General features: G+C 49.2%; 1 protein-coding gene across 8 annotated transcripts in view; it reads right to left on the bottom strand.

Moving 5' to 3' along the window:
• LOC125954775 (protein bric-a-brac 1-like) overlaps positions 1-23,263 on the bottom strand; it is a 121,749-nt gene that overhangs the window by 93,124 nt on the left and 5,362 nt on the right. Inside the window, exon 3 of one of the 8 annotated variants that reach the window (XM_049685361.1) lies at positions 1,122-5,492. The exons of the other annotated variants lie outside the window; for them this stretch is intronic. Within the exon in view, the coding sequence (XP_049541318.1) occupies positions 5,391-5,492 (102 nt within the window). The 3' untranslated portion in view covers positions 1,122-5,390. Of the gene's footprint in view, positions 1-1,121; positions 5,493-23,263 lie in introns of those variants that run through there. 8 annotated transcript variants of the gene reach the window in all.

A 23,263-nucleotide genomic window follows, 5' to 3' on the forward strand; every position in this document is an offset into this window, starting at 1 on the left:
GGGAGGTTGCCATCATCAGCATCAGCATCGAAGTAGACGTCGACGTCGTCCAGAGGCCGGACCGGAAAACTCTTTCTAATTTAGACGAAGTTTCAATTTCCCCGACCACCGAGTTCCAGGGGGCCGCCATACCCAAAGTGCAACGCGGTGTGCGGTGATCCGATGCGGTCCCAGGTCTGCTGGCGGCGATGCGTACGTGAGAATGCACCACCGGCACCAAAATCCGTCGTCGTCGTCGTCGTCGTCGTGGTGTACTACGATGCGTTTTGCGTTCGTCTCTGTCTGCGTGACTCCGCTTTTCCCGAAACCAAACCGAATCGCTTGGTGCTACTAGTTCTCGGGACCAAAAGGATGCAGCAGTTCTTTGCATTTGCCTCCCTCACGGCACACACACACACACACAAAGAAAAGGCGGAAGAACCCAGGGGCTCCCCCATCAATCGTACGTTCGTCAATACAAATGTTCAAATTTCGACATCCAGCAGCCGGTCCAGGGACTGTGTGACCCAGGGACTCCATGCACTCGTTCCCTCTTTTCTTGCGACCAACGATCTCGGGGGTTTTACTTCATCGTCACAGTCGTCGTCGGTCGTCGGACACCTTTTATGCGTTTTATGCTTCGATGGTTGGTCGGGGCTCAAAAGAAAATAGAACGTGCAGTGGCCAAAAATCCCGCCCCCCTCCCCCAAAAAGGGATTCCACGAACCCCTTTGGTGCTGCACCGGCACGGCTGTGACCGTCAACATCGACTCCAGAATAAATATATCCTCGATCGATTCCGTGCATTCCGGGCTCGGACTGGGCTGTCCGGACTGCTGCTGCCAATCCACAGACTCTTCACTTCTTCCAATCACATCACTGGCTGCTGCTGCTGCTGCTGCAACGGATTGAGACGGAACGACGCACATAACGAACCGAACCGAACCGGGGACGTACCAGATGACGGGGATCCTGCCATTCGGTCTTTTGTTGTTTCCGGCACAGGCCCGGACCCCCGGTCCAATGTGTGATTGAGCTGCTGCTGCTGCTGCTGCGTGCCCAGCTGCATGCAGTGCTGCCATGATAATTGCAATACCCTAGTAGGCTGCTGCAGTCCGGCTTTTTTGTGACCTCCTCCTCCTTCTGCTCCTCCTCGTCCACCTGCAACTTCTGCTCCAAAAACCGGTGCCCTGGTCCGTTCCGGGACGGATTTTTTAATTGAAAGAAAATAGAATTCTTGATTAATTTTTCAAAAAAGCCCCGCTTGCGTTCGATATTCCGCATTGGCTGGCGTTCGATTTCGGGCTGCCGGAATGCGAACGCAAAACTCCCGAACGACTCTGGTCAAGGCGACCGGTCTAAGCCGGAGTCTCGGAACCGGGCAAAACCGAGGGAGGGAGGTTTTTAAGAGGATTTCGCATAAGAAGTGCGTACCGGATGAGAAGGAAAGGAGATACAACAGACGGACAGAGTGGCAGGACGCTGCAAGCTCCTACGAAGCTCAGAATGCTTCCCACACCTTCCACCTTCCTTCCACTGTGCTCCTCGAGGGATTAAGAATTAGTGCTGTGTGCCCGACGCTGGACGTGAAATGAAGTGGGCTTACAATGGTACTAGCAAGGGGTAAGTGGAGAGGCTAGAAGAAAGGGTTGGTTGGCATAAGGTAAGCCAAGGCTACGCACTTTCACTTCTCGTTTGATTATTTGAATGTTTTAAAAAAGGGGAATTCTCGCTCTCTTTTTGTCCTGTGAGACTCCTTCCAGGTCCAGTATCCGGCGTGCTATATGTTTTCCGTTTGAATATTGCAATATCATTAGTACAGACTAGACAACGGCCCAGTGCTTAGGTGGGGGGCATGCAATCGAAGATGAGCATATTAAGGGATATTCTTTTCCCGATAAATAATTCACATAGGCACACTCCCGGCGCACTGATAGTCTGTGCGTGTGTGTGTGTGAGTATGCACCGGAATGGGGATTTTGGAATACGAATGAAGAGACCATCTTCTTCCGGAGGGATTTAAAGAAAAATTGTTAATTTAATAGTAGAATCATTTGTTAGATTGCATAAGAACGCAATGTCTCAGCCAAGCCGCTGCAGCAGTCCGCAGTCCGGCTTGAAGCGCCTACTCCGATTGCCTTCTCCACTGTACCGCTAGTCAGGTGCTCCTTTGATTTGTCCTTTTTTTTTTGTACTCCAGACATCGAACCGTAGCGCAAGCGTAGCCTACTCCTCCCCTCATAATATGTTGATGCACAGTCCTTCGACGGCTCGCTATCGCTGGGGTCTGGCACCATTAATCAAAACCACCGGCAGCAGTAGCTGCACTACGAAGAAAACGAAACTCATACACAGGGCACCGGTTACCAATAATACGAACGAATCGATGGACCTATCACAAGGAAATGGAGGTCCGGGTCACCGTTTGGCCGGAAATAATCCACATTCTTAGCTACTGCGGTCCCCTTTCGCCCCAAAAAGGCTCCACCACTACTATCTCGACAGCGGCCACGCACCAGACCCACAGTCTGACAGACGGACGGATGCGCACCATTCAATCATTCATCTCAACCCCCCACCCCTGGTGGGGGGTGGTGGCTGTCAAAAAATAGAATTTCCAATGCGAGCACCAGGAGCAGTCCACAGTTTTACGTCCGTGCGGGTTCTGCTGGCTCGAAGGACCAAAGGAAGGACGATCCAACGTTCGCTTTCCGAGGATCCCCTATCTGGGAGCCACTCTAGGCCACCCTCGCACACACACGCACACGCACACACACGCGCGCGAGTGATAGGGATGCTGCTAGAGGGGGTTTTATTTATTTATTTATAAATGCGTACAGATGCATGTGTGGCTCTCCTGAGGATGGAAGCGCGCAATGACAGCCTCCGACCGCTCCTCATCCTCGGTCCCTGGGTCCCGTCCTCATCTCGCAATTACCATTCGGCGATGCGTTTCGTATCCGAGTGATGATGCGTTACGGTGGTGCTCCTACTGCTGTCCTTGTTTGCAGGGATAAGCACAAGATTTGCTGGAAAGAAGGACCCAGCCTATCTCTCTGTCTTTCTCTATGCGTTCCGTCGGTCGGACTACTGGATGAAAAAGCGGAATGAAATGAAACGATTGCCCTGGGTCTCCACTTCCCGTCCCCCCACAAACGGAACGGATACGTCGTCATCGTCGTTGTTGTCGTCGTCGTAGTCGTCGTCGTTGCAACTGCTGCTCCTAGTTGCGGTTTTGGATTTGCAGAGCTGACGCTCTCTGTCTTCCGTTCCCTGTCCCTGCGTCCTGTCTGTGCCTGTGGAATACTGTGACCAGGCCAGACGCGCACGCATGACCAAACGATAGGGGGGCGCCAGGACGATGGCGACTAGGGGCCGCGTCAAGGGCCTGGGGATCGATCACCTCCATCCGAGTGAACCGAGAGCCGGTGCATCCCAATTATCTGGCAACGACGACGGCGACTACGACGATGACGACGACGATGGCGACGACGATGGCGACGTCTCTCCGGCGCGGACTCTCTCTCCGAATGGAGATGTATTGTTTGGTTATCAAAGACAAAACAAAATAAATACCAAATCCAGCGACCGTCGACGGGACGGGACACAGACACACACACCCGGTCCGTTCCGTCCGGATGGCACACGAAATTCGGTTCAGACCGGCGAGCACCACGCGACGACGCCTACTACTGCGTAACGTAAATGCGAAATCGAAATCTCGAATGATAAATTTTATATAAATTCCGTCCACCGGTTTGGTTGGTGACCACCGAGCGTAGCCTGCTTGGTGCTGCTGCTACTGGAGACCGTTGAGGACGGACCTCCTGTGCCCCGGGTGCGTATTATTGGATGCAAACGAGTTTTGTGCATTTCGGAGTCGTAGTCCAAAATCCAAAACCTCGGTACCGGACTGGGCTTCCCTGTGCGAAGGAGATCCGTTTGCGCATTCGTATAGTCCGGCATCTTTCTCGTTTTTCCTCCGGGAGGCAGTCCTGTGTTGCCTGTGTGCCGAAAATCCCAGCTGCAGCAACCACACACACACACACACACGCACATGGAGGGATGGTTGTCGAGAGACGAGAAAGAACAGCAGGAGTCACGTGGAGGGGAAGAGATAAATTGAAACCGGGATGAGTGGCTCCGCGGTTCGGATCCGGTGCACCTTGGTGCTGATGCTGCTGCTGCTGCACCGACGAACCCCTTGGAGCAATCACGCATTTTGCGCGGAACCCATCATCAACAACATCATCAGCAGCAGTAGCATCAGCAGCCGCTACATCCTGGTAGACGTCACCACACGCTGGAGTGGAGTATCATCGTGCCTCGAAAAGGGCCACGCATTCGCGGTATTTCGTCCCTCCTCCCCCCCCTGGATGGTACCGGTAGTGGTACCGAGGGCCTCGGGAGCTCAATCTTCGAAAAGCATTTCAGCGTCAACAACGAAGAACAACCTGGCTAATGCTGCAACTGCTGCTGCAACGATGCACATCCCTGGGCCGAAACCGCACTCAAGTCCGATCTCCCCACCCCGGAGTGCACTTCCCATTGGCCACGTACACAAACACACACGCACACAGACACCATGGAAGCCAGGGCGAGATGGCAAAAACAAAGACAACATTACGGCGCCCGCATTACGAATCCTGAAATTCTGCCCGGATCCTGCTCGTTCCGGCGTTCCTGGCCAAACCGGAGGCCACGCAATGTGCCACGCAAGAAGCAAACCGCGAAAACCGGGCTGCATTCGAATCACAGTCACACGCACGCCGTCCGGCGTCCCCCCAAAACTCGCTGGACAGCGTCGTCGTCGTCGTTGTTGTTGTTGGCTATCTTGTCGCGCATTCCCGTCGTGCCCGGGACACTCCGACAACTGCCGGCGCGAAGGCTCGAGGAAAACAAATATTTTATATTCTATTCCCTAGGCCGGCCGGTGCTGAAATTAGGCAACGTTCGCGACCTGGACCTGGACAGCAGAAAACAACGAGTCCTTCGGGATGCAGTTCGCGCTGGATTTATGTCGAGGGATGTTTGGAGGCTAGGGCCATACACGTTGGCCTGTCTACTCCATGGCCACCAATCTTTCAGAGAACCTAAGGCACTAAAGGTTTCGGTTTTGCAGAACAGTTACACAAGTGCGACGGGGGGATTCGGTAAATAGCTTGTGTATGTTGTCAGCAGACAGAATCCCGGCGATCGATGCCCCGACATCGGTATTCGTTAGTGTCTTTCGAAGGGAGGAGCCCTCTTTTTGGGGTGGAACAGCCCCTCCGGGGGTGCCGGGTTGAACAGTTGGATTCCAATAATTCTTCGCAATTTTTGGGAGGGAATTGGTGGTTTGATACTTGGACGGTTCGATACAAGGAACATTGGGTGCGTGGCTCGGTGCATCACGACGAGGATGCTTCGCTCTAGGGCTTGAAATGCATATACTTTCTGGAACTTACTCGGACGGTGCATTTTGGGGTACCGGGAAGGTGAGCTCTATCGTTTGAAATCGGATTGCAACATACCTAGAAATAGAGGAAGAGATTAGGAGAACCATTAGCAAACGGGTAACGTACAGCGGAGAATGTTGAGCTATTGCAAAGTCTTAACTTCAATATTCTTGTATGTCTACTAGATTAGTTGAAATGTATAATTAACCGATTCGATAGGGATAGTCGTAAGAAGAATAATATAGTCATCAGTTATATTATCTTTAGCCTTTCGATTCGATTCGATTATAAGCCAATAGGTGGTCTGAGAATTATTTTAAAAAGTAAATTCAAAAATTATAATCTGTTAAAGTTTTTTATATTCCCAAGACATCTAGCAGTTTAGACACAGTTTCAGTTCAGACTGATATATTCTTTTTCCAAAACGGATGGTAATACATCAATGTTTAGAAATATGTTTAATATTTCAATTTCTGGAAGAGAAGTTTGTCTCTTTCATTCTTCTTCCATCGACAGAATCGAGTGCATTGTACCGTTTATCAATAAACTTCATTAGCATTGAAGAGGTAGATGTCCGCTCATTGAAACTAATCAAAGAATATCTGATAGTATCTGATTCATCTTCTTCAAGTTTCACAAAATCTATTGACACATAATTGAAAAACGCATCATAAACTTATTGATCCGAGTCTTTTGAAGCCATGACATCATTTTAATCAAGCATTGAGCCAATACCCTCAGTATCGAGTTCAAAAATGGAAAAGAACCTCACAGTTCCTTAACCCTTACATCAAGGACGCTGGAAATTAGATTTATTTTGATCAACTTACTCTCCACAACAGCCCAAACCCTGATTGCCTGATCGCCCACAAAGTTAGTCGAGGCGACTGACCGGTGCTGGGTTACGAAAAAGGGGATAATCGATTACATACTGATTCAACATTTACACCCGCTTACTTACACATATTGCCCAGGAGGGCATGTGTGTTCCCCCGGCTGGCAACCGACCCGAATCGAAGCTCTTTCGGGGCTGTTCCCAACGTCCTAAACGTTCACTCATTATTCAATAAGCCTCTTGAGCCTCGAGCCTCGGCGAAGACTTCGGGCGCCAGGTATTCTGGTGGATAATTGTAAACTCTCGCAATCCAACCTATTCCCATGCACTCGAGCACTCCGTCCAAGCGGGATCTTGGGTTTGTGTAATCTTACAAATTGTGTGTCGGATTCGCATCCGGGGATTTCCATGGCAACAGCGACCAGGTCTTGTTGGCCTTGCCTCGCTGACCAACTCGTCGTCATGAGCGGTCGTTGCCGCCGGTGATGTGAGCCAAATTCAGCCCGTCGCATATCTCATTTATTAAGATAATAGCTAAATGACAAAGTATTTCCTTTACTTATCGGCCGAAGCCCTAATTAAATAATGAAGATACTGAATTAATTAACTTATATGCTCATCCTCGGGAGCTCCACCGGAGGCCAGAGCATATCTATTGAGACACATGACACACATGACAGCACCGACCCGGTGTGCGCACCGTGTGTGTGTGTGTGCGTTCATTATTGCAATGTATTTAATGGCCGATGCTGTCCACCCCTCACGGACAATATTATCCTTTCGTTGCATAAATGGCTCGGATCCTCTCGGATGTATTCCGTACAAATCGCTGGCATCCGTCGTCGTCGTCCGGGGGCTCAATGTCCTCAATCTCATCCTCATGCCAAGCCAAGTGCCGGTGCCTCTGCCTTCCACCGTCGTATGCCGTCGACGCAAGGGTTGATACCACGCCACCTGCTAAGCATGATTTGACCGATGTGCTTGTGGCTGATCACTGCTGCTGCTGCTGATGATGATGATGATGATGATGATGGTGATAGCGGCTATTTATGCTAAAAGGACTAAAGCTTGAAAGGGATTGTTGCCTCGGGAGCAGCAGCAGCAAGCGGTAAATTGAGGTGCCACTTTCATGAGCAACGTGAGCACGATAGTCTCGGTTCATGGTCAGCTAGGGCTGGTCATCGTGTGTATTCAACCTCGCCATTTCCTCGGAGGTAAGGGGACTTTCTAAGGATGTACTGCATACGGATATTGCTTTAAATAGCTCCTCGCTTTGGCATGTTTTCCTCGAGCGTTGCTTTGCATTATCCATGGAAAGGTTAATCAGAACACAATCGACCACTTGTCGTCAAAGATTGAGAATCATTCTGCAGAAATACAACTTTTTATAGCAATTGTCCAGTAAATAGCACACCACTACTCATAAAGCGGTAAATGACATTTTCTTAAGTTCCCTTCGAGGAATTAACACAACATTGGTTGAGATAGCTCCATCAGATGGCATCATATCAATTGCTTGTTCTCCGCAAGACCGCATTGTGTGATCATACTACCAAACGTCTTGCTAGTGCCTCCAGAGCAACGAGAGCTGACGGCTACAAGCATCCTTTCCTTCCTGCTCCTTCCTACACTGTATACCAACCGCATTATAGACCACTTATCGTGGGTCGGTTAGGGCGGTCCCGAGTTCACAACATTCCAAGGATTCATTGCCCACTGGCAAGCACGCCATCTTCTGTCTGAACCGGCAAAGTCGGGCATCAAAAGACCTGCTACCTGCTGCTTGCTTCTCTACCGAGACGACCGACCGCTGTAGGAAGACTGTCTAGCCGGTAAGCGAAGGAATGTTCAAGCGCCAACACTCACCGGTTCCATCGGAATCATGCTCCATGCTTCCTTGGCATCTGCTAGTGGGAAGTGAAAGTGAATCACCATTTTCCACGATTCGGTCGTCAACAACGGGGAGTTACGGCGAGTTTTGAGCAGCATAGGAAGAAGAAGGCCGGACACTCGGACCAGAGGCGTGATGCCATTTGGGTGTTAAGTCCTATTTATAATCCACAATAAAAAAAAACCACCACAACCCCAATTGATTGCGATCCATTGCACCGCGTTGCATTAAGATGTTTTGCCACTTCAAAACCAACGCTCGCACCGCAAATGGACCGCGTCGCGACACACACGCGTCGGAAGGGACGAACGGACGGATGGGATGCGATGGGATGATGTCGCAGAGAAACGGTTTTTCCACGCCGCTGACCGGCATTGAGGTGGAAAATTGCACCATCCCCCCACTTTAAGAGCAGGGGGTTTATCGCGCACACATACACACACACAAACACCACCACGGACCGTGGTCGCTCTCGTGTTGCGAACGCATCGCACGCGCTGCTCGCGACAAACATTCCCTCATCGCGACTCGTGTCCGGTGATGAACTGACCGCGGTGCATTATATGCACTTTTGCCCCTCGTGGGCACGTGCGTGTGTGCGTGTATGTATGTGTGTGCAATGCAATCCCCCTGCTCCCTCCCCCTTCCGCTGCTTGATGATGTGCTGACTGACCGCGCATACACACATGACCGTCGGATGGATGGACACGGATCAACAAGTGTGCATTTACTACGCTGCAACGGCAACGGCCACCGCACACACCAACATGCGCCAGAGCGTGGCGGTGACACCGGGGGCATAACGGTGTGTGCCAGCAGCATAAAGCTGCATCCTTCCTTTTGTGCACGCTCTCTCTCTCTCTCCGTCGTGTTCCGTGGTTGTGATGCTCTACACATCGTGGAGTGCATCTCGCAACCCTTTACGCTTCTCACACTCTTGACACTTGATGGTAGCGTGTTTTTTTGTTGTTGTTGTTGTTCCTTTGGCCTTTGACCGCCTATTATGCTCCACGAGGTCCACGAGGTAAACATATTCTCTCTCTCTCTCTCTCTCTCGGGTGTCTCCCCAGAATCTGCTGCAACGGGTTAGTGCGTCAGCAAAGTAGGCGATGAGCTACCAAACAACGAACAACTAGCCTACTGCAGTTTTGTTATGCTACTACCTTAACAACATTCCACCAGAAAGTTTGATATTTTCCAGCCACAAAATTTACATTTTAACCTTCTTAAACATTCCACCAAAATCATTTTTCCTATTTATGATGCTCAAATCCACTCTTCCCCACCTCCTCAAAATCGCTTCCTGAAACGACGCGACGCTCGTAACACCGAACGCTTCCAGTTATTACGCAACACAAGGGCAGAAAAATGTAAAACATATCGCGAGCCAAACTTATGATGCATGTGGTCACCGCCACCCCACCGGTAGAGCTGTAAAATGTAACGAAACTCCGACTCGACGACTGCCTCTCTTCACCTCCTCCCAGATGCAAGCAAAAATAAAACCGCACCAAACAAAAAGCGATTACAGCATACAGCGCATTAGAAGGGATAAGGCGCCACTACGAGAAGCACGACGAGCACGAGCAGAACCATTGAACAATCTGGAGCTCGCTGGTTCCACCATTCCACATGTGCACCGGGGCCATCCGGGAGTTTTTCCAGCGGACGGCGGCGATGGTGGCTACAAAGTAGCTACAAAGTGTAAGCCACTGGCACCGAGACAACCTCGTTCTGCTCCTTCTCCTTTTTCTCTTGCTTGCTTGGTAGTGGTAGTAGCTGTATATGCACACATATAATTTTAGCGAGAGAGCAACATTTCCATTTAATATTTATACTGCTCTAAATATTAAATATTATTTTAGAAATGAACACCACACACACACACACACGCCAGGACCCATGTTCTGGCACACTTCGTCCTCGGCGTGCTCTGGCGTGGGGTGGGCTGCCGGGTGGCAAAAGTAGCACTCTTCTTGATGCTTTTTTACACTTCCTACGCCACACCACACCACCCCTTCCGCATCACCGTCTCGTACGGTGGCCAGGCACAGCTTTGCGCGCGAGTCTTTCTTTTCCGTTCGCCCATTCCGGCCCGCCAGTCCGGAGCTTTTGCCACCGCTTCTTCAAGGTTTTGCTGCCCAACATGTGCATGTATGCATGAGTAGAAGGGGGGGAGGGGGGCATTTTACCATTTTCATCTCTCGCTTCTTCGCTTCTGCTCTCTCTCTCACTCTCCATATCTCTCTCGCTGTCGCTTTCAGTGTTGCATAGTGACTTCCTTTCGCGGAGGTAACTTTAGCAGCCGACCAAACGCGCTAACCTGGGTGATGGCAGGATCAGCAGCAGCAGCAGCAGCAGCGGAAGGTGGTAAAGAGGCGATGGAGGATGGAACATAAATATTACACCAGCATCAATGTTTAACGAATCTCGTTCGCTCGCTCGCTCGCTCACTCACTCCAGAGGCAGGCAGGATGGTGGCGCATGTTGCGAATATGTTGTATAGCGTAGTCACCGTTTAGATCGTTGCTGATGTTGGTGGTCCTTCCTGGTGCTACTTGAGAGTGCCGGTTTCCGCTTTTGCCGCAAGCTTTTCGGAAGGAAGTTCATTTGAGTATATTTCTTCCACTGCTCCTCTTTCGTCTCCTTCTATTCGAGGGAAGGGAGGAGAAACACCTTGGAAGAAGGACCTCGAGCACAGGAGCAATGGAAAGGAGGTCAAAGGTACTTGGTGTTGGCCGCAAAAGGAAAGAGGAAAGGCCCGACCGAAGACGTATTTTACGGCGAAATCGATCGCATGCACCGTATGTTGAGGAGAAAGGTGGCCCCCGGGGGGTGCTGGTAGTGGTGGTGGGTTTGCGAATTCTAATTTTACATTTCACCACCTGATCGAACGACGACTTTGTGTGTGTGTGCATGCGTGCGTGTGGTTGGTACTGGTACCAGTCCTCTATTGGAAAACTAATTACAAATCGGCAATAGTGTGTGGTCCTAGGACCAAGGCCTGCGTCTCTCTCTCTCTCTCTCTCTCTCTCTCTCTCTCTCTCTCTCTCTCTCTCTCTCTCTCTCTCTCTCTCTCTCTTTCTCTCTCTCTCTGCGTGTTGTGTTCGAAAGCATTCGGCGGCGCGCGTTCTCGAATGCGAATCCTGGACCTCGCGTACGTATCGGTACGAAGAACTCCATTATGGTGGCCAACGATCCAAACCCTCGCTCCCTCCCCCGCCGGTCTAAACGTGCCACCGGAACACCGGCTTACGAGAACCTCATACTCGACGCCCCGTTTTGGTCGGTCGTCAGTCGGTCGGTCGGTCTGGTCCGGGAGATCTGAGATTGGAAACACAAGACACACCACGAACGGAGCGTATACCGTCGACCAACGAAACCGAACGACGAATACGATGGGCCACCCATGGGCGTACCAGGACGTGGACGAGGAATGGGAGGGTTGGGAGTAGCAAATAGAATGAATATTTTATTGGCTCCATGTTCCTCCACCTGTGTGTGTGTGCGATTCTGCTCCATGCATGGCGTTCGGCGTTGCATTACTGCACACACACGTGACGAGTGGCCATACCAGGGGGAAGTGGAAAAGGGAAAGCAAGGAGGGCACGGAGGATAATATTTTATACATTATGCACCGTATCCAAATAGTAATTTCAATTTCTCTACGCCTGCTGCGCTCCTCACACTTTTTGTGGCCCAGAAGCAGCCCCTCGACCTGTGTGTGTGTTCTGTCGTTACTACCCGGATCGATGCCAAGTCCTGGCGTGGCTTTGGTTCCCTGGCTACTACCCGGAATGTGGGCTCTAATGTCTTTCTGCTTTCAAAATGAGAACCATGAATTGATCGATTGAACAGACTCGGAGGCTCGTTGCCCGATTCCAAGAATGTTTGTGAGATTCAGATGCAGGATGTCAAACACTGTGTGCGTGTGTGTGACTTCAGATTTGAGCTGCGATTGAATTGCGTTTAGCAGAAATGGTAACTATGTTGAGTCTTGTAATAGCACCCCACAAAGAAATCTCGGTTTTAACATCCACTACGAGCGCTTTCACGCGGCCAGAATCTGGAGTCCTCCTCACCGGGCACTTTGCGTGAGTGAGGAGGAAAGCATCTTCATAAACATTTCAGCAAAACGCGAACAACATCGACAGCGAGCTCAATCGCTAGGATGATGATGATGCTTTGTTCACTGCACGAGGACGACCACGACGGCGACGGTGACCTCCCTTTCGCGCCCGAAGCGACGCTCCGGCCTGCTGGCGAGAGATGAACTCGTGTTCGTCCGCGTGTGCGCGCGCTCCTGAGTGTGTGTGTCACGCCGGTACACTATCCTTGTCGGGGCCACGAGGATGCACTACTGAATCTTTTATGTACTAATCCTGCACTATTTATGTGGTGTGTGGCCTCGCCAAAAGCATGACTGGAGACCAGAAGCTCGGCACAAGTTAGCTTCCCTCCCTGCCCTTCACCAGATCCTCCTCTCCAGCTTCGTATCCCCAGAAGAAGGAAACGCGCTCACCAATACTCACCACGACAAGAGAGCAGAGAGAGAGAAGGCCGGCCAAAAAGCGCGCGAGTTTTCCACCAAAAGCAGCTTCCCCCCCAAAATGGCGCAAAAGTCCGGGAGTCTGTGCTGGCTGGCGGGCTCATCCTTTTTATCTCGGCAGTTAATGCACTCAGATGCAATGCTGCACGCTGTGCTCGTAGTGTATATGATACAGACCAACTTATCACACATTTGCATAACCTGTGAGTCCAATGAGTCGGTGTCCCAACGCATGGCGTCGTTCTTCGGGCATTTCTTCTCATTAATTTGTTCCGATAAAACACACAATCCGATGCCCGGTAAAGTCCACGGCACAGGATTAAGCGACCATCGTCCGTTCTGATCTTTGTGGTCCGGCCACGACCTCACGGTACAATGAGCCACCGTTCAAATCGATTTTTGGCGACACGAACGCCGGTTGGTTGGTGAAAAGCCTAACGGGCGTACTAAGTATCTCTCTCTCTCTCTTTGCTGGGTCTGGGTCTCGGTACTTATTGTTTGGTTGCCATCTGACCTCAACACCAACCGGCACCAAAGCGTGGTAGAAGGGAAAATCCAAATCATAAAATATGAAATTAACATTCTCCTGTTGGCCGCGTCCAAGGCCAACTACGTACCCCTTGAATTTGAGTTGCAAATACATTTTAAGGGTTCCCTGGGCTGCTTGGTCGGTCGGTCGCGGCCTCCAACCTCTAAGCGACGCCTGCTGTGGTGGTGCCACGTTTGCAAAAATGGAAATAACCTGCAACCAAGTGGCTGCCCGCGGTTGCAGTCTGGCTCCGGCATGTAACTGGCCTCCCACCCCTCCTTTCACTCCCCCCCTCCCCTCCCGTAGGTTGCTGCTTACGTAAAAGCAATCATCGGCGTCAACAGCGAACGCGAGCGGCGAGCGGCGTCACCATTATTCATTGAAATAATAATAAAAGAAAACGACAACAACAACAGCAGCGCAAAAAAGATTATGGAGAATTGATAACGCGGAGGGGGGACGGAGGTGATGCATTTTAATGCGAAAATTGCGGTGCGACGTGCGCAGAGAGTCCACGATCCACTCGCTATCAAACCATTCGAGTTAGAACCAGATTAAGAAGGTGTTAGTAGTTGGATTGACAATTGGTCGACGTGACGATTGATGAAGACCTTCAAGACGAGGACACGAGGCCTCCCAGTAACTGCATCATGACACGTGACACCCCCCGTCGCGGTGGTTCCAAACTCAAACAACAACTGTAGCTGCAGGTAATAAGTAGAACCGGGCACGAAACAAACCTGGCCTTCCAGCACCACATCACTATCATCACCACCTCGGTGAGAGAGTGCACACACACACACCCACACACACACACACAGGGCCCCACGTTCGTGGGGTGCAAGTGCAACTGCAGAAATAACAAAAACCCTAATAAATGCACATTCGATTGCATCGCGCGATCATTGTTTATAATGTGCCTGACAAGGGGGGTAGGAAGAGAGGGAGGTTGAAACAACGTGCAACGGGGCCACCTCTGCCGCTACTAATCAACCCCCTTCCCCTGATGATCGCAATTGCACGCGCGATCTGGTTTGCTCACGTAGTCACATACGGAGCAGCACCGAGTGTGTGTTATTATTAATAATAAAGTATTAATTTTGTTTACAACTAAGCTCTCTCGCTCTCTTTCTCTCTCTCACTCTTTCTCAGGGTGCATTGTGTGTGCACGGACGGACGGACGTACGTACGAAGTGCAATTGCATTTGCGAGTGCACGCGAGTCTGGGAAGTGGTATCGTTATGGCCTCCGGCTCAAGAAAGCGATGATGAATCGAAGGAAATCTAATGCGCGCGCGGTCGTAGTAGCCTGGCCGCGATTTGAATAATGCAATTTTGTACGCCGTCGATCTCGGGATCAACCTTCCCTTTTCTCGTCTCGTCTCGTTTCCTCTCCCTCACTGGTCCTATCATCGCAATTATTAATATTGATTGCTGCGTGGCCCGCGTGACTTCGGGGTGCACTCGCGTCTACTACTTAATCCCTCTCGCCACAACCACACACAACCACACACACGCATAACAGGCCACAATGCACATTTTCGCATTTTATTTATGCTTCTGTTCCCTCGCTCCCCTTGAGCACCACATCAACAGTCTGCTCTCCCTCTCTCTCTCTCTCTGTGGCTCGTTTGCTAAGCTAATAATCGTCATAATGTGCATTGCATTGTATGCAGCGCAGCGCAGCTTGTTTGTGCCCGCGTGCCCGGAGTGCTGTGGAGTGCACATATTGTATAAAACTAATTATATTACCCACTACCACTCCCGCAGCCCCACCGGGGCCCCCTTTTCCTGCATTCCAGTACACCACTTGGCGGACCATCGAATGGCGGAGGTTTGTTCGTCGTCCGGTTCGCACATTAACTACCGGCTCGTGCTACAACTACTATTACTATTGCTCCTCTCTCTCTCTCTCTACTCATTTCGTAACGCCTTGAGACGGGTGGGAGGCCAAACGGGTAATAGAAATGCATCCATTCGAAAAATGTCGATTAAAATTGAGAAATTCAAATGGAAAAAAACCAGCAGCAATTCGAGGTTGGGGCGGCTTTTCTTTTAGTATCACGGGCGGTGGGGCCATAAAACATTCTGCATTCTGGCACGCCAATGCCACGGTGCATTTGCAGTTGCGGAGGAGTTGAGAGCTCGCACGAGAGAACTCGTAATAGTGGTTAGTAACATCCCAGCGGGCGGGAATTGTGCAGCGTCATCCCCATTACTTTAGTAATCATCATCATCTGCCTCCCCCCTTTATTGCAATGGTGTGATCGAATCGAAAGCCGAGAACGCGGCCAAATGTGTGAGTGATAAACCGTCGCGCGATCAAAAAAAGGTTTCGCGCGCGAAGCACGATCCGGTTATTCCTCCAAAAAAAATTGACGGAACAAGCTGAGGGGAAGCTCTATCCGGCGCCGGAAAGCTGGCTGACCAGAACGGCCAGCCAGCATCTCGCTCGCGCGAACGTGAAGGCCTCGCAGTAGTGTGAGTGCCGCCGAGGGTGATTGTTAATAATTATTGTTGTAATTAACCAGCGCCACATGATGCCCGTTCAGAGTGAGAAAAACGATACTTTTTAAGGTCAGAACGCGGCTCAGCAGCGCAGAGGTAGAGGAGCGGTTGAAGCGTTATCAAGCAAAACGGTCGAAACGCAATTCGATCGAACAGATTCGATTCTAATCGTGGTGCTTCACGCCGACCGCTACATCGTTCTCTCCATAAAAAACACAGACCTCTAGCCACTCTAAAAGGGCTCTTCGGGGGGCTTTGGGGGCGCGGGGAGGTCAAGATCATTTGCTGCGATAACGCAGGTCATACTAACGCTTTTATGACGCCTGCGACGCCGTGTTATTTCGCGGCACAGTCATTATAACATATATTATTTCGATGAACGTCGCCATAGGCCACAACACCACACAGGCCCCGGACCGGTCGCGCTCTAATCAGGGCCAGTGGCACCGAACGCAGATAAGCGGAGAGTTACAGAAATAAATATTGCTATTTATTTTTAAATCCCGCAAGCCGAAGTCGATCGCCGCAAGGCACGCCATTCACGGATGATCGACAGCAGTGGGTTTCAATCGGTCCGTGCGATCTACGGCCACGAGTTTTTTTTCGTTGCTCCGTGGTGATGGCGACCATCGTAAAAACAACGATTAAAGGCGCGGCTTTTTGATGGTGATTCCGTGGCGTACCTGCGTGTGAGTGTGTGACAAGATGTACTACATCTGTATACACAACACTTCCAAGAATGATGAGACTAATGTTTTATTAATAAGGCATTGCAATTAGTTCACCGAACGGGAATCTTCGGAATCTTAAAAGCACCCCCAGGAACAAACGTCCCAGTACAGATAGACAGAATGATGATGATGATGTTGATGATGATGACACGTGAACCGATGATGCCATCAGAAGACGGGACTCTAGTGGAGCGCACTTATCAAACAAATATCGTAAAGCAGCGGCCAAAGTGGTGTCATAAAGTGCGGGCAGATAAAACGCACGATCTGCGATCCTCTTTCTCTTTTTCGCCTTTACGTTGGTAATAATAATATTCACATTTGGTCGTTTGCTCGTCATTAACGGAATTGTAACAAATGAAATGCTAGATACTTCGTGACAATTCGGCATAACGGTGCTTGTCTTTTGCTTAGTGAGTGAAGTACTGCAGAACAATTATGATGTTATATTGTTCGACACTATCTTCGAAAGATCGTATAGCTTCTGAAAAGTCGCAGTATTGCACAGGGGGATTCCCAGTGTGTACAATAAAAGAGCACGAATGTACCGAGTGATGGTCCCCCTTCGATCAGCTCCAGCTTGACGAGTGAGAAAACGTTACGCGATGATTAGCCTAACATCGATTGCCGGTTCGCCAATCCATGAGACTTCATCATCATCGCGATCATCAGCGCCATTGCCAATCGGGAGGAACAAGCGGAGCAATAAACGAATAAAATTGATTAAAAATGGAATTTGATTGTCCGCTTATCAAAACAGCGGGACAAATATATATTTCATCATCCCCCTAGACACCCTCCCCTGCTGGTATTAAGCTTGGTTTTAGTGCGGTACCCACCCTGAAGGCGAGTAATTGTGCTTCTTCTCCTTCAGCGTTTTCTTCTGGGAGTTAGTATTTGTTTTATTGCTCACCAACAGCCCATCTTAGCCTTGGACTTGCTGCTGACTGACTGGCATGACGATGTTAAAATCGTGTTAATTGTATGATATGCTCGATACATTCAACCAGCAGCAGCCTTCCTTCCCTTGTTTTCCATTTACAAGCGATCAAAAATATTGAGATAGAGTGAGAGGAAGGGAGAAATAGAAAGAGAGACAGAGAGAGGGAGCGCCCCATCGAGCTAATTGTCATTTGAAATCGAATCGAATCGAAGAATCGTGTCACCGAATCGTCGTCGTCGTCGTCGTCGTCGGCTCCCAAGAAAAAGAAAAAAAAAAGTAAAATGGGACCGAAACCGAATCGAAAAACAAACAAACCGCTGGCCGGGGAAGGGGCCAACCCCCCGGTTGACGTCATCGCTGGGGCTCGCGATAAAACAAAAGCAGAAAAAAAGTAAAAAGTAAATCGAAGATGTTTATCAATAAATATATAGCACCTTCTTCCGCCACCAAATGTCGCAACCCCCACCCCCTCTCCGTGCACTCCGTGTCGGTTCGGTCTCTCGCTCGTTGTAAAGCGAGCAAAAGTTGTTCAATTATTTTATCTTATCTTCGAATTATGCTCAATTACATTGTTATTTGGGTGGATGGCACCGTAAATCGTGCACCGGAGGATGTGAACCGTGTGTGTGTGTGTGCGCGCGCGTGTGTGTGTGTGCGTGTCTTTCCCAATAACATTGCTGAGCGCTGGCCTTTAGAAGTGGAAGAAAAGGCTTATCGAGTTCCGGGCGGCTCACCTGTTGCATGCTCTAGCTCCAGTTAGCTCAGGCGCCTGGGCTGGGTTTGGCCATGGCACAGCACATCAGGGCACGGCTTAGCAGCAACAACAACAACAACCACAACGACAGACCCAACAGCAGATTTACGACAATCGCAATCGAGTGCTGCTCGTGCTGCTGCTGTTGGCTATATTTTGTTACATTTTATGATCGATGCTGTGGGCTGCGGTGACCTCTTATTCGTTGCTTCCTCCACCGGAGGAGTTCAGAGTCCAGCCAACCCGTGTACACACACACACACACACACACATGCATACAGAGGCCGCCGACAAACGAAAGTTGGAAATAAGGTATCGATAACGAAACCGCTACGTCACTCAAATGTATGTATGTACAGTGGTGTTCGAATTAATAAGAGCGGGCCTTTAAACGCGAAAAAATCGTGATTACGTGAGTTACATGATTTTTATATTCCAATTTTCGCTACAGTTGGAATCCCTCTTGAAATATCAGAACAATGAGCTATATTTTGTTGTGTAATGATGAACTATAATATAGAAAAAAATAATTTTCGATACGAGGGGTGTTCGAAATAATAAGAGCAAAACATAAATGTTACAAAAACATGCACAAAAATAAAGGAAAACGATGAATTCCTTCCATAATACTTATTGCAAACATCAGTACTTTGTAGTGCACCCCTTGTTTTTTATTACAGCAGCACATCTACGTGGCATAGAGGCAACCAATGCTCGACATTTTGATTCGGGGATATTTTCCCAGATTTGGCGAACTGTGGCCCACAATTCTTGCGCATTTGATGGTTTGGCATCATAAACGGCTTTTTTAATGTCACACCATAAGTTTTCAATTGGATTGAGGTCGGGAGATTGTGCCGGCCAATCTAAGACATCAATATGTTTCTCGGTAAACCATGCTTTGGCGCGCCTGCTTGTGTGTTTTGGACCGTTTTCCTACTGGAAGATCCATTTAAGCGGCATATCTTCCTCGGCATATGAAAGAAGAACATTTTCCAACATGTTCACATATCCTAGCGAATCCATGATTACTGGGATACGAAATATTGGCCCAGTTTCATAGTAAGAAAAACAACCCCATATCATCAGTTTGCCACCACCATACTTAACGGTTTTTACCGTGTACTGGGGAAGTAATTCGCCCCCTGGGGGGCGGCGTACATGCTGTCTTTACCACTGGAGCCAAACAGTTCGATTTTACTTTCATCTGACCACAAAATATTGCGCCATTTCTCGACCGGCCAATTGTTGTGTGATTTCGCGAAATTCAATCTATTAAGAATGTTCCGCGCTATAAGCAGGGGCACTTTTCTGGGCCTCCGAGCTGGCAGTTTGGCTTCTATCAACCTTTTACGAATGATTGCAGTGCTTATTGACAGGTTCAAATCCTGTTTCAAAACACGTGAGGTCGCAAAAGGATTTTTTTCACAACACGAACCATATGACGGTCGGTATGGGCGGTCGTTGCTCATTTTCTACCACGAGTTTCAGCCTGTGGTAGCCACTGGAGTGCGTTGGTAACCTTTGACGAAGAACACTGCATTATTTCCTACACCTCGCGATACGTTTTTCCACTTTCAATCAACCGTTTGATGTGCTCTCGTTCCTCAGGCGCGGTATGCTTCGCTCTGCCCATCTTAATTGAAAACTACGGAAAATTCAATGGCCCTATTTATGAAAAAAATCTTTAAACATCATCTACATTTCAATTAGCAACAGAAATATACCGTTGGATGGCTTTTGTGCAACAGAGAGATTGATAAAGTATCTTTTCCGATTTGGGCTCTTATTATTTCGAACAACCAAATTTAGCACTGTTTATCAAACGACTGCCTTGGTCGATAAACAAAGGCTGCACTGATAACCATTTGAGCCATTTCTCTTCGTTATTACTAGTACATTAATGAAAAAATCAGAATTGGCCCTAAATCCTTTACAAAAACTAGATATGAGCCGTACAAGTGAAATCAAAGTTTTGCTCTTATTTATTCGAACACCACTGTATGTACACTGGCATGTAGAATTATGTCATCCGGCAAACAAACGGCAATTGCTCCACACCCACGTAGCGAAAGATGGCGGGACGGGGTGGGTGGATCATCTCGAGCTGTAAGCTGGCGAGAAGAACGGTGTGCGCCACCAGAGCCACAATGTGTTTGCTTCTCGTCTGGCGAAGAGAAGATCAATATTTGGCCACACTCAGCTAGCTAGATGTGGCCGAGGGCCGGGGGCACGATTCGTTGGTCGTGTTCCGTTCCGTTGTTTCCAAAACGATCATATTTGCCAAATTCGAGGCCCGATGCCGAATACGATCCGTTTGGCGCCATGCGCCTACTGCGATCCATCAGCAACATACTATAAGCAGCGGCAATTGCGTCTTTTGCGCTTTTCTCTCTTCACATTAACGGTACTTACCAACGAACGAACGAACGAACGATTTCGAAACAATGGCCACGGAGTCAGTACAGTGCAGTGCAGTGCGCTTTTCCACCCAGTTTGCCTCCATTTATGAGTCATTTTTCTCGCCATCACCGAGCCACTATCGCCTAATGACATCAGCAGCCCAGTGCCTGCTTGATGTGACGTAGGAATTTGTCTATAAAATGTAATGTTTGTTGTAGCAAACGGGGCCCGGTCCGGATGGTGAAACCACCGAAGCGTATGATAGTCGTCGTGTGACGCGCACCACAGACATTTTCGGTGCGGAGCCACGGAGAAGGCACTGGCACTGAAGAGGCATAGGGCAGAGCAGAGAATACATTGCGTGTACTACAGTGTGCTAGTGCATGTCGCCAAGGTACAAGCAGCAGCATACGAGAAAGAGTAAGAGAGAGAGAGAGAGGACCATTCCGTTATTATGTTTCTTGGCACAGGCACGGCTGGGCACGTGATGCCGTTGCGCGTCGTTTACTGCACTCTCGATACTCATCATCAGAAGATCTAGATCGCTCGCGGCACGAACGGAACCGAAGCAGCGCATATGGATACATATTGACAGACCTACGAGCTGCAGTATCGTCTGCCTGGTTCCATCGACAGGAACCCCTTTCGTTGGCGCATCCCGAGATAGATTCGAACGAAGGGGTAAAGAAGGGAGGATCTGGATCAGTGTGGTGGAATACGATATCGAACGGAGGAAATAAATTTATCCAAAGAACGCCCAACCACCACCACCATCAACAGCAGCAGCAGCAGCAGCAGCAGGAGCTACAGAAGGGCACTTACTTTGGAAGGCATTTTCATTAATAACATCATACATTTTATTACACCAGTTCCCGCCTCCCCTCCACAGGCACTGGCACTCCCACCACCCCTCACCCTGCTCCCATTCCATTATGTTTGCTTACGCATAACCGCCACTCGAGACTCGTTCCGAAAAAGGTTTTCGGATTCGGAACGAGTAGCAGCAACGGCAGCGGCAGCGGCCGCGCCAGCGACAAACAGCAGCTCGCGTTCGCGTTCACGGAGGCCTGAGGGGCGATGGGAAGGGGGGAGTCGTTTTTTCTTATTAATAAATTATAATTTATATATTTTTATCGTCGCACGGTCGTCCAGCGCCCAGCACGCCGAACGCTGCTGCTGCTGTTGCTACCAAACCAAGCGCCGTTGTGTGTCGTTGAAAGTCTCGGAATTGGACAGAACGGAACCCGTGGGGACGCACCGCTAGCGCGCGGCCATTCGCAGCCGTGGATTCTTGTGGTTCACGCGATTTGCCGGGAGGGGTGCGCTTTGTTTTGGCGGAATGGATGTCCAACAACCGGCTGGCCCAAATGTTGCTGTTCGCGATCGTTTGGGCGCCAGGCCAGAAGCAGACCGGGAGTTTTGTTTTAGAAAAATCGAAAGCATTTAAACCCAATCTGGAGTAGCTTTAGAAAGCAAAGCAGTACCGCTGCCGATTCTGCACAATGCTGCTGCTGCTGGTGATAAGAGATGAGATAGGAATCGTCTATGCACTATGGGAAAATGGGTTTGTGGTTTTTTGAGTTTGAATATCCCCTTTTTAGCAATGAACCTTTTTTCGCTACGTTTTAAGAAGAGCTAACAAATTTTAAGCAGCATAACAGTTTCTTGAAAACAAACTTATGATTATTTTGGTTCCTTTCTATATTTGAAAGTTCAGTAAAACTCACAAATATAGCCTTTTCCATTTGTTTGTTAGCTCTTTTATAAAGTTTCAATGATATCTAAAGATCATTTATTTCATTTGTGCATTATGTTCCTCAAGACTCTCCAGAGTTCTAGCTCTAAGATGGAAAAGAAATTTGCATTATACTTTTTCATAAAACTCTATTAAAGTAATGCTTTTTAATGAACTGATGCACCGTAATTTATATGAGATTAGTGTTTAGCATTCTGAAAGACTTCTTTTGAAGCTTAGATGACAATCTGCTTATGATAATGATTATCAGCATAGTCATGCTGAATAGGAGAAGCATTATCACGAATCATAAATAACTTTTACTTAGCAGAACACACTACGAAACCATATTGAGCTCCTTAATCGATGCATCTTGCCTTTAATCTACTACTTAACGTGAATGCAATCATCAACCGTAATCGATTGCAATCGATTTAACGTTTTTGACCACCCCACTCGACTCCACAGTGCGACGCTCTGGAGATCAGACCGGCACCCGCGCGCTCTCCATTCCCTCCCGCGATACCATCCAGCCCCGATCAGCGAAACGTGCTGTGCGTTGCTTGTGCGTCCCACAGCCAGCGAGCCGCATATTTATATTAGTGTTATTATTTTTATGATTTTTTATGAGACCGAGACCATGCCCGCGAGACCGGCTGCTGCTGCTGGTGTCGGCGATGGTGAACGCACCAAAGCGACCGCGGCCTCCGCGGGATGACTTTCTTGGAGTTGGCAGGTTGGTGGGAAAGGGGAGCATAAAGTAAAAATGTACACATTTTATTTATTTTAATGTCTCCGGTCCTCCGGTTCGAGTTGGTTTTCGGCTTTTAAGAAGTCTTCTGCACCGACCCCATTCCCCCCCTTTCTGGATTCCCCAATAACAAGGGAGCGACCGAACGAGAGAGAGAGAGAGCGATCCAGAATGTTTGTTTCATTCGTGCTCCGGACGAAGCAAAGAGCAAACGTGCT

The sequence above is a fragment of the Anopheles darlingi genome, chromosome 3, assembly GCF_943734745.1.
Source record: "Anopheles darlingi chromosome 3, idAnoDarlMG_H_01, whole genome shotgun sequence".
Taxonomy (NCBI): Eukaryota; Metazoa; Arthropoda; class Insecta; order Diptera; family Culicidae; genus Anopheles; species Anopheles darlingi.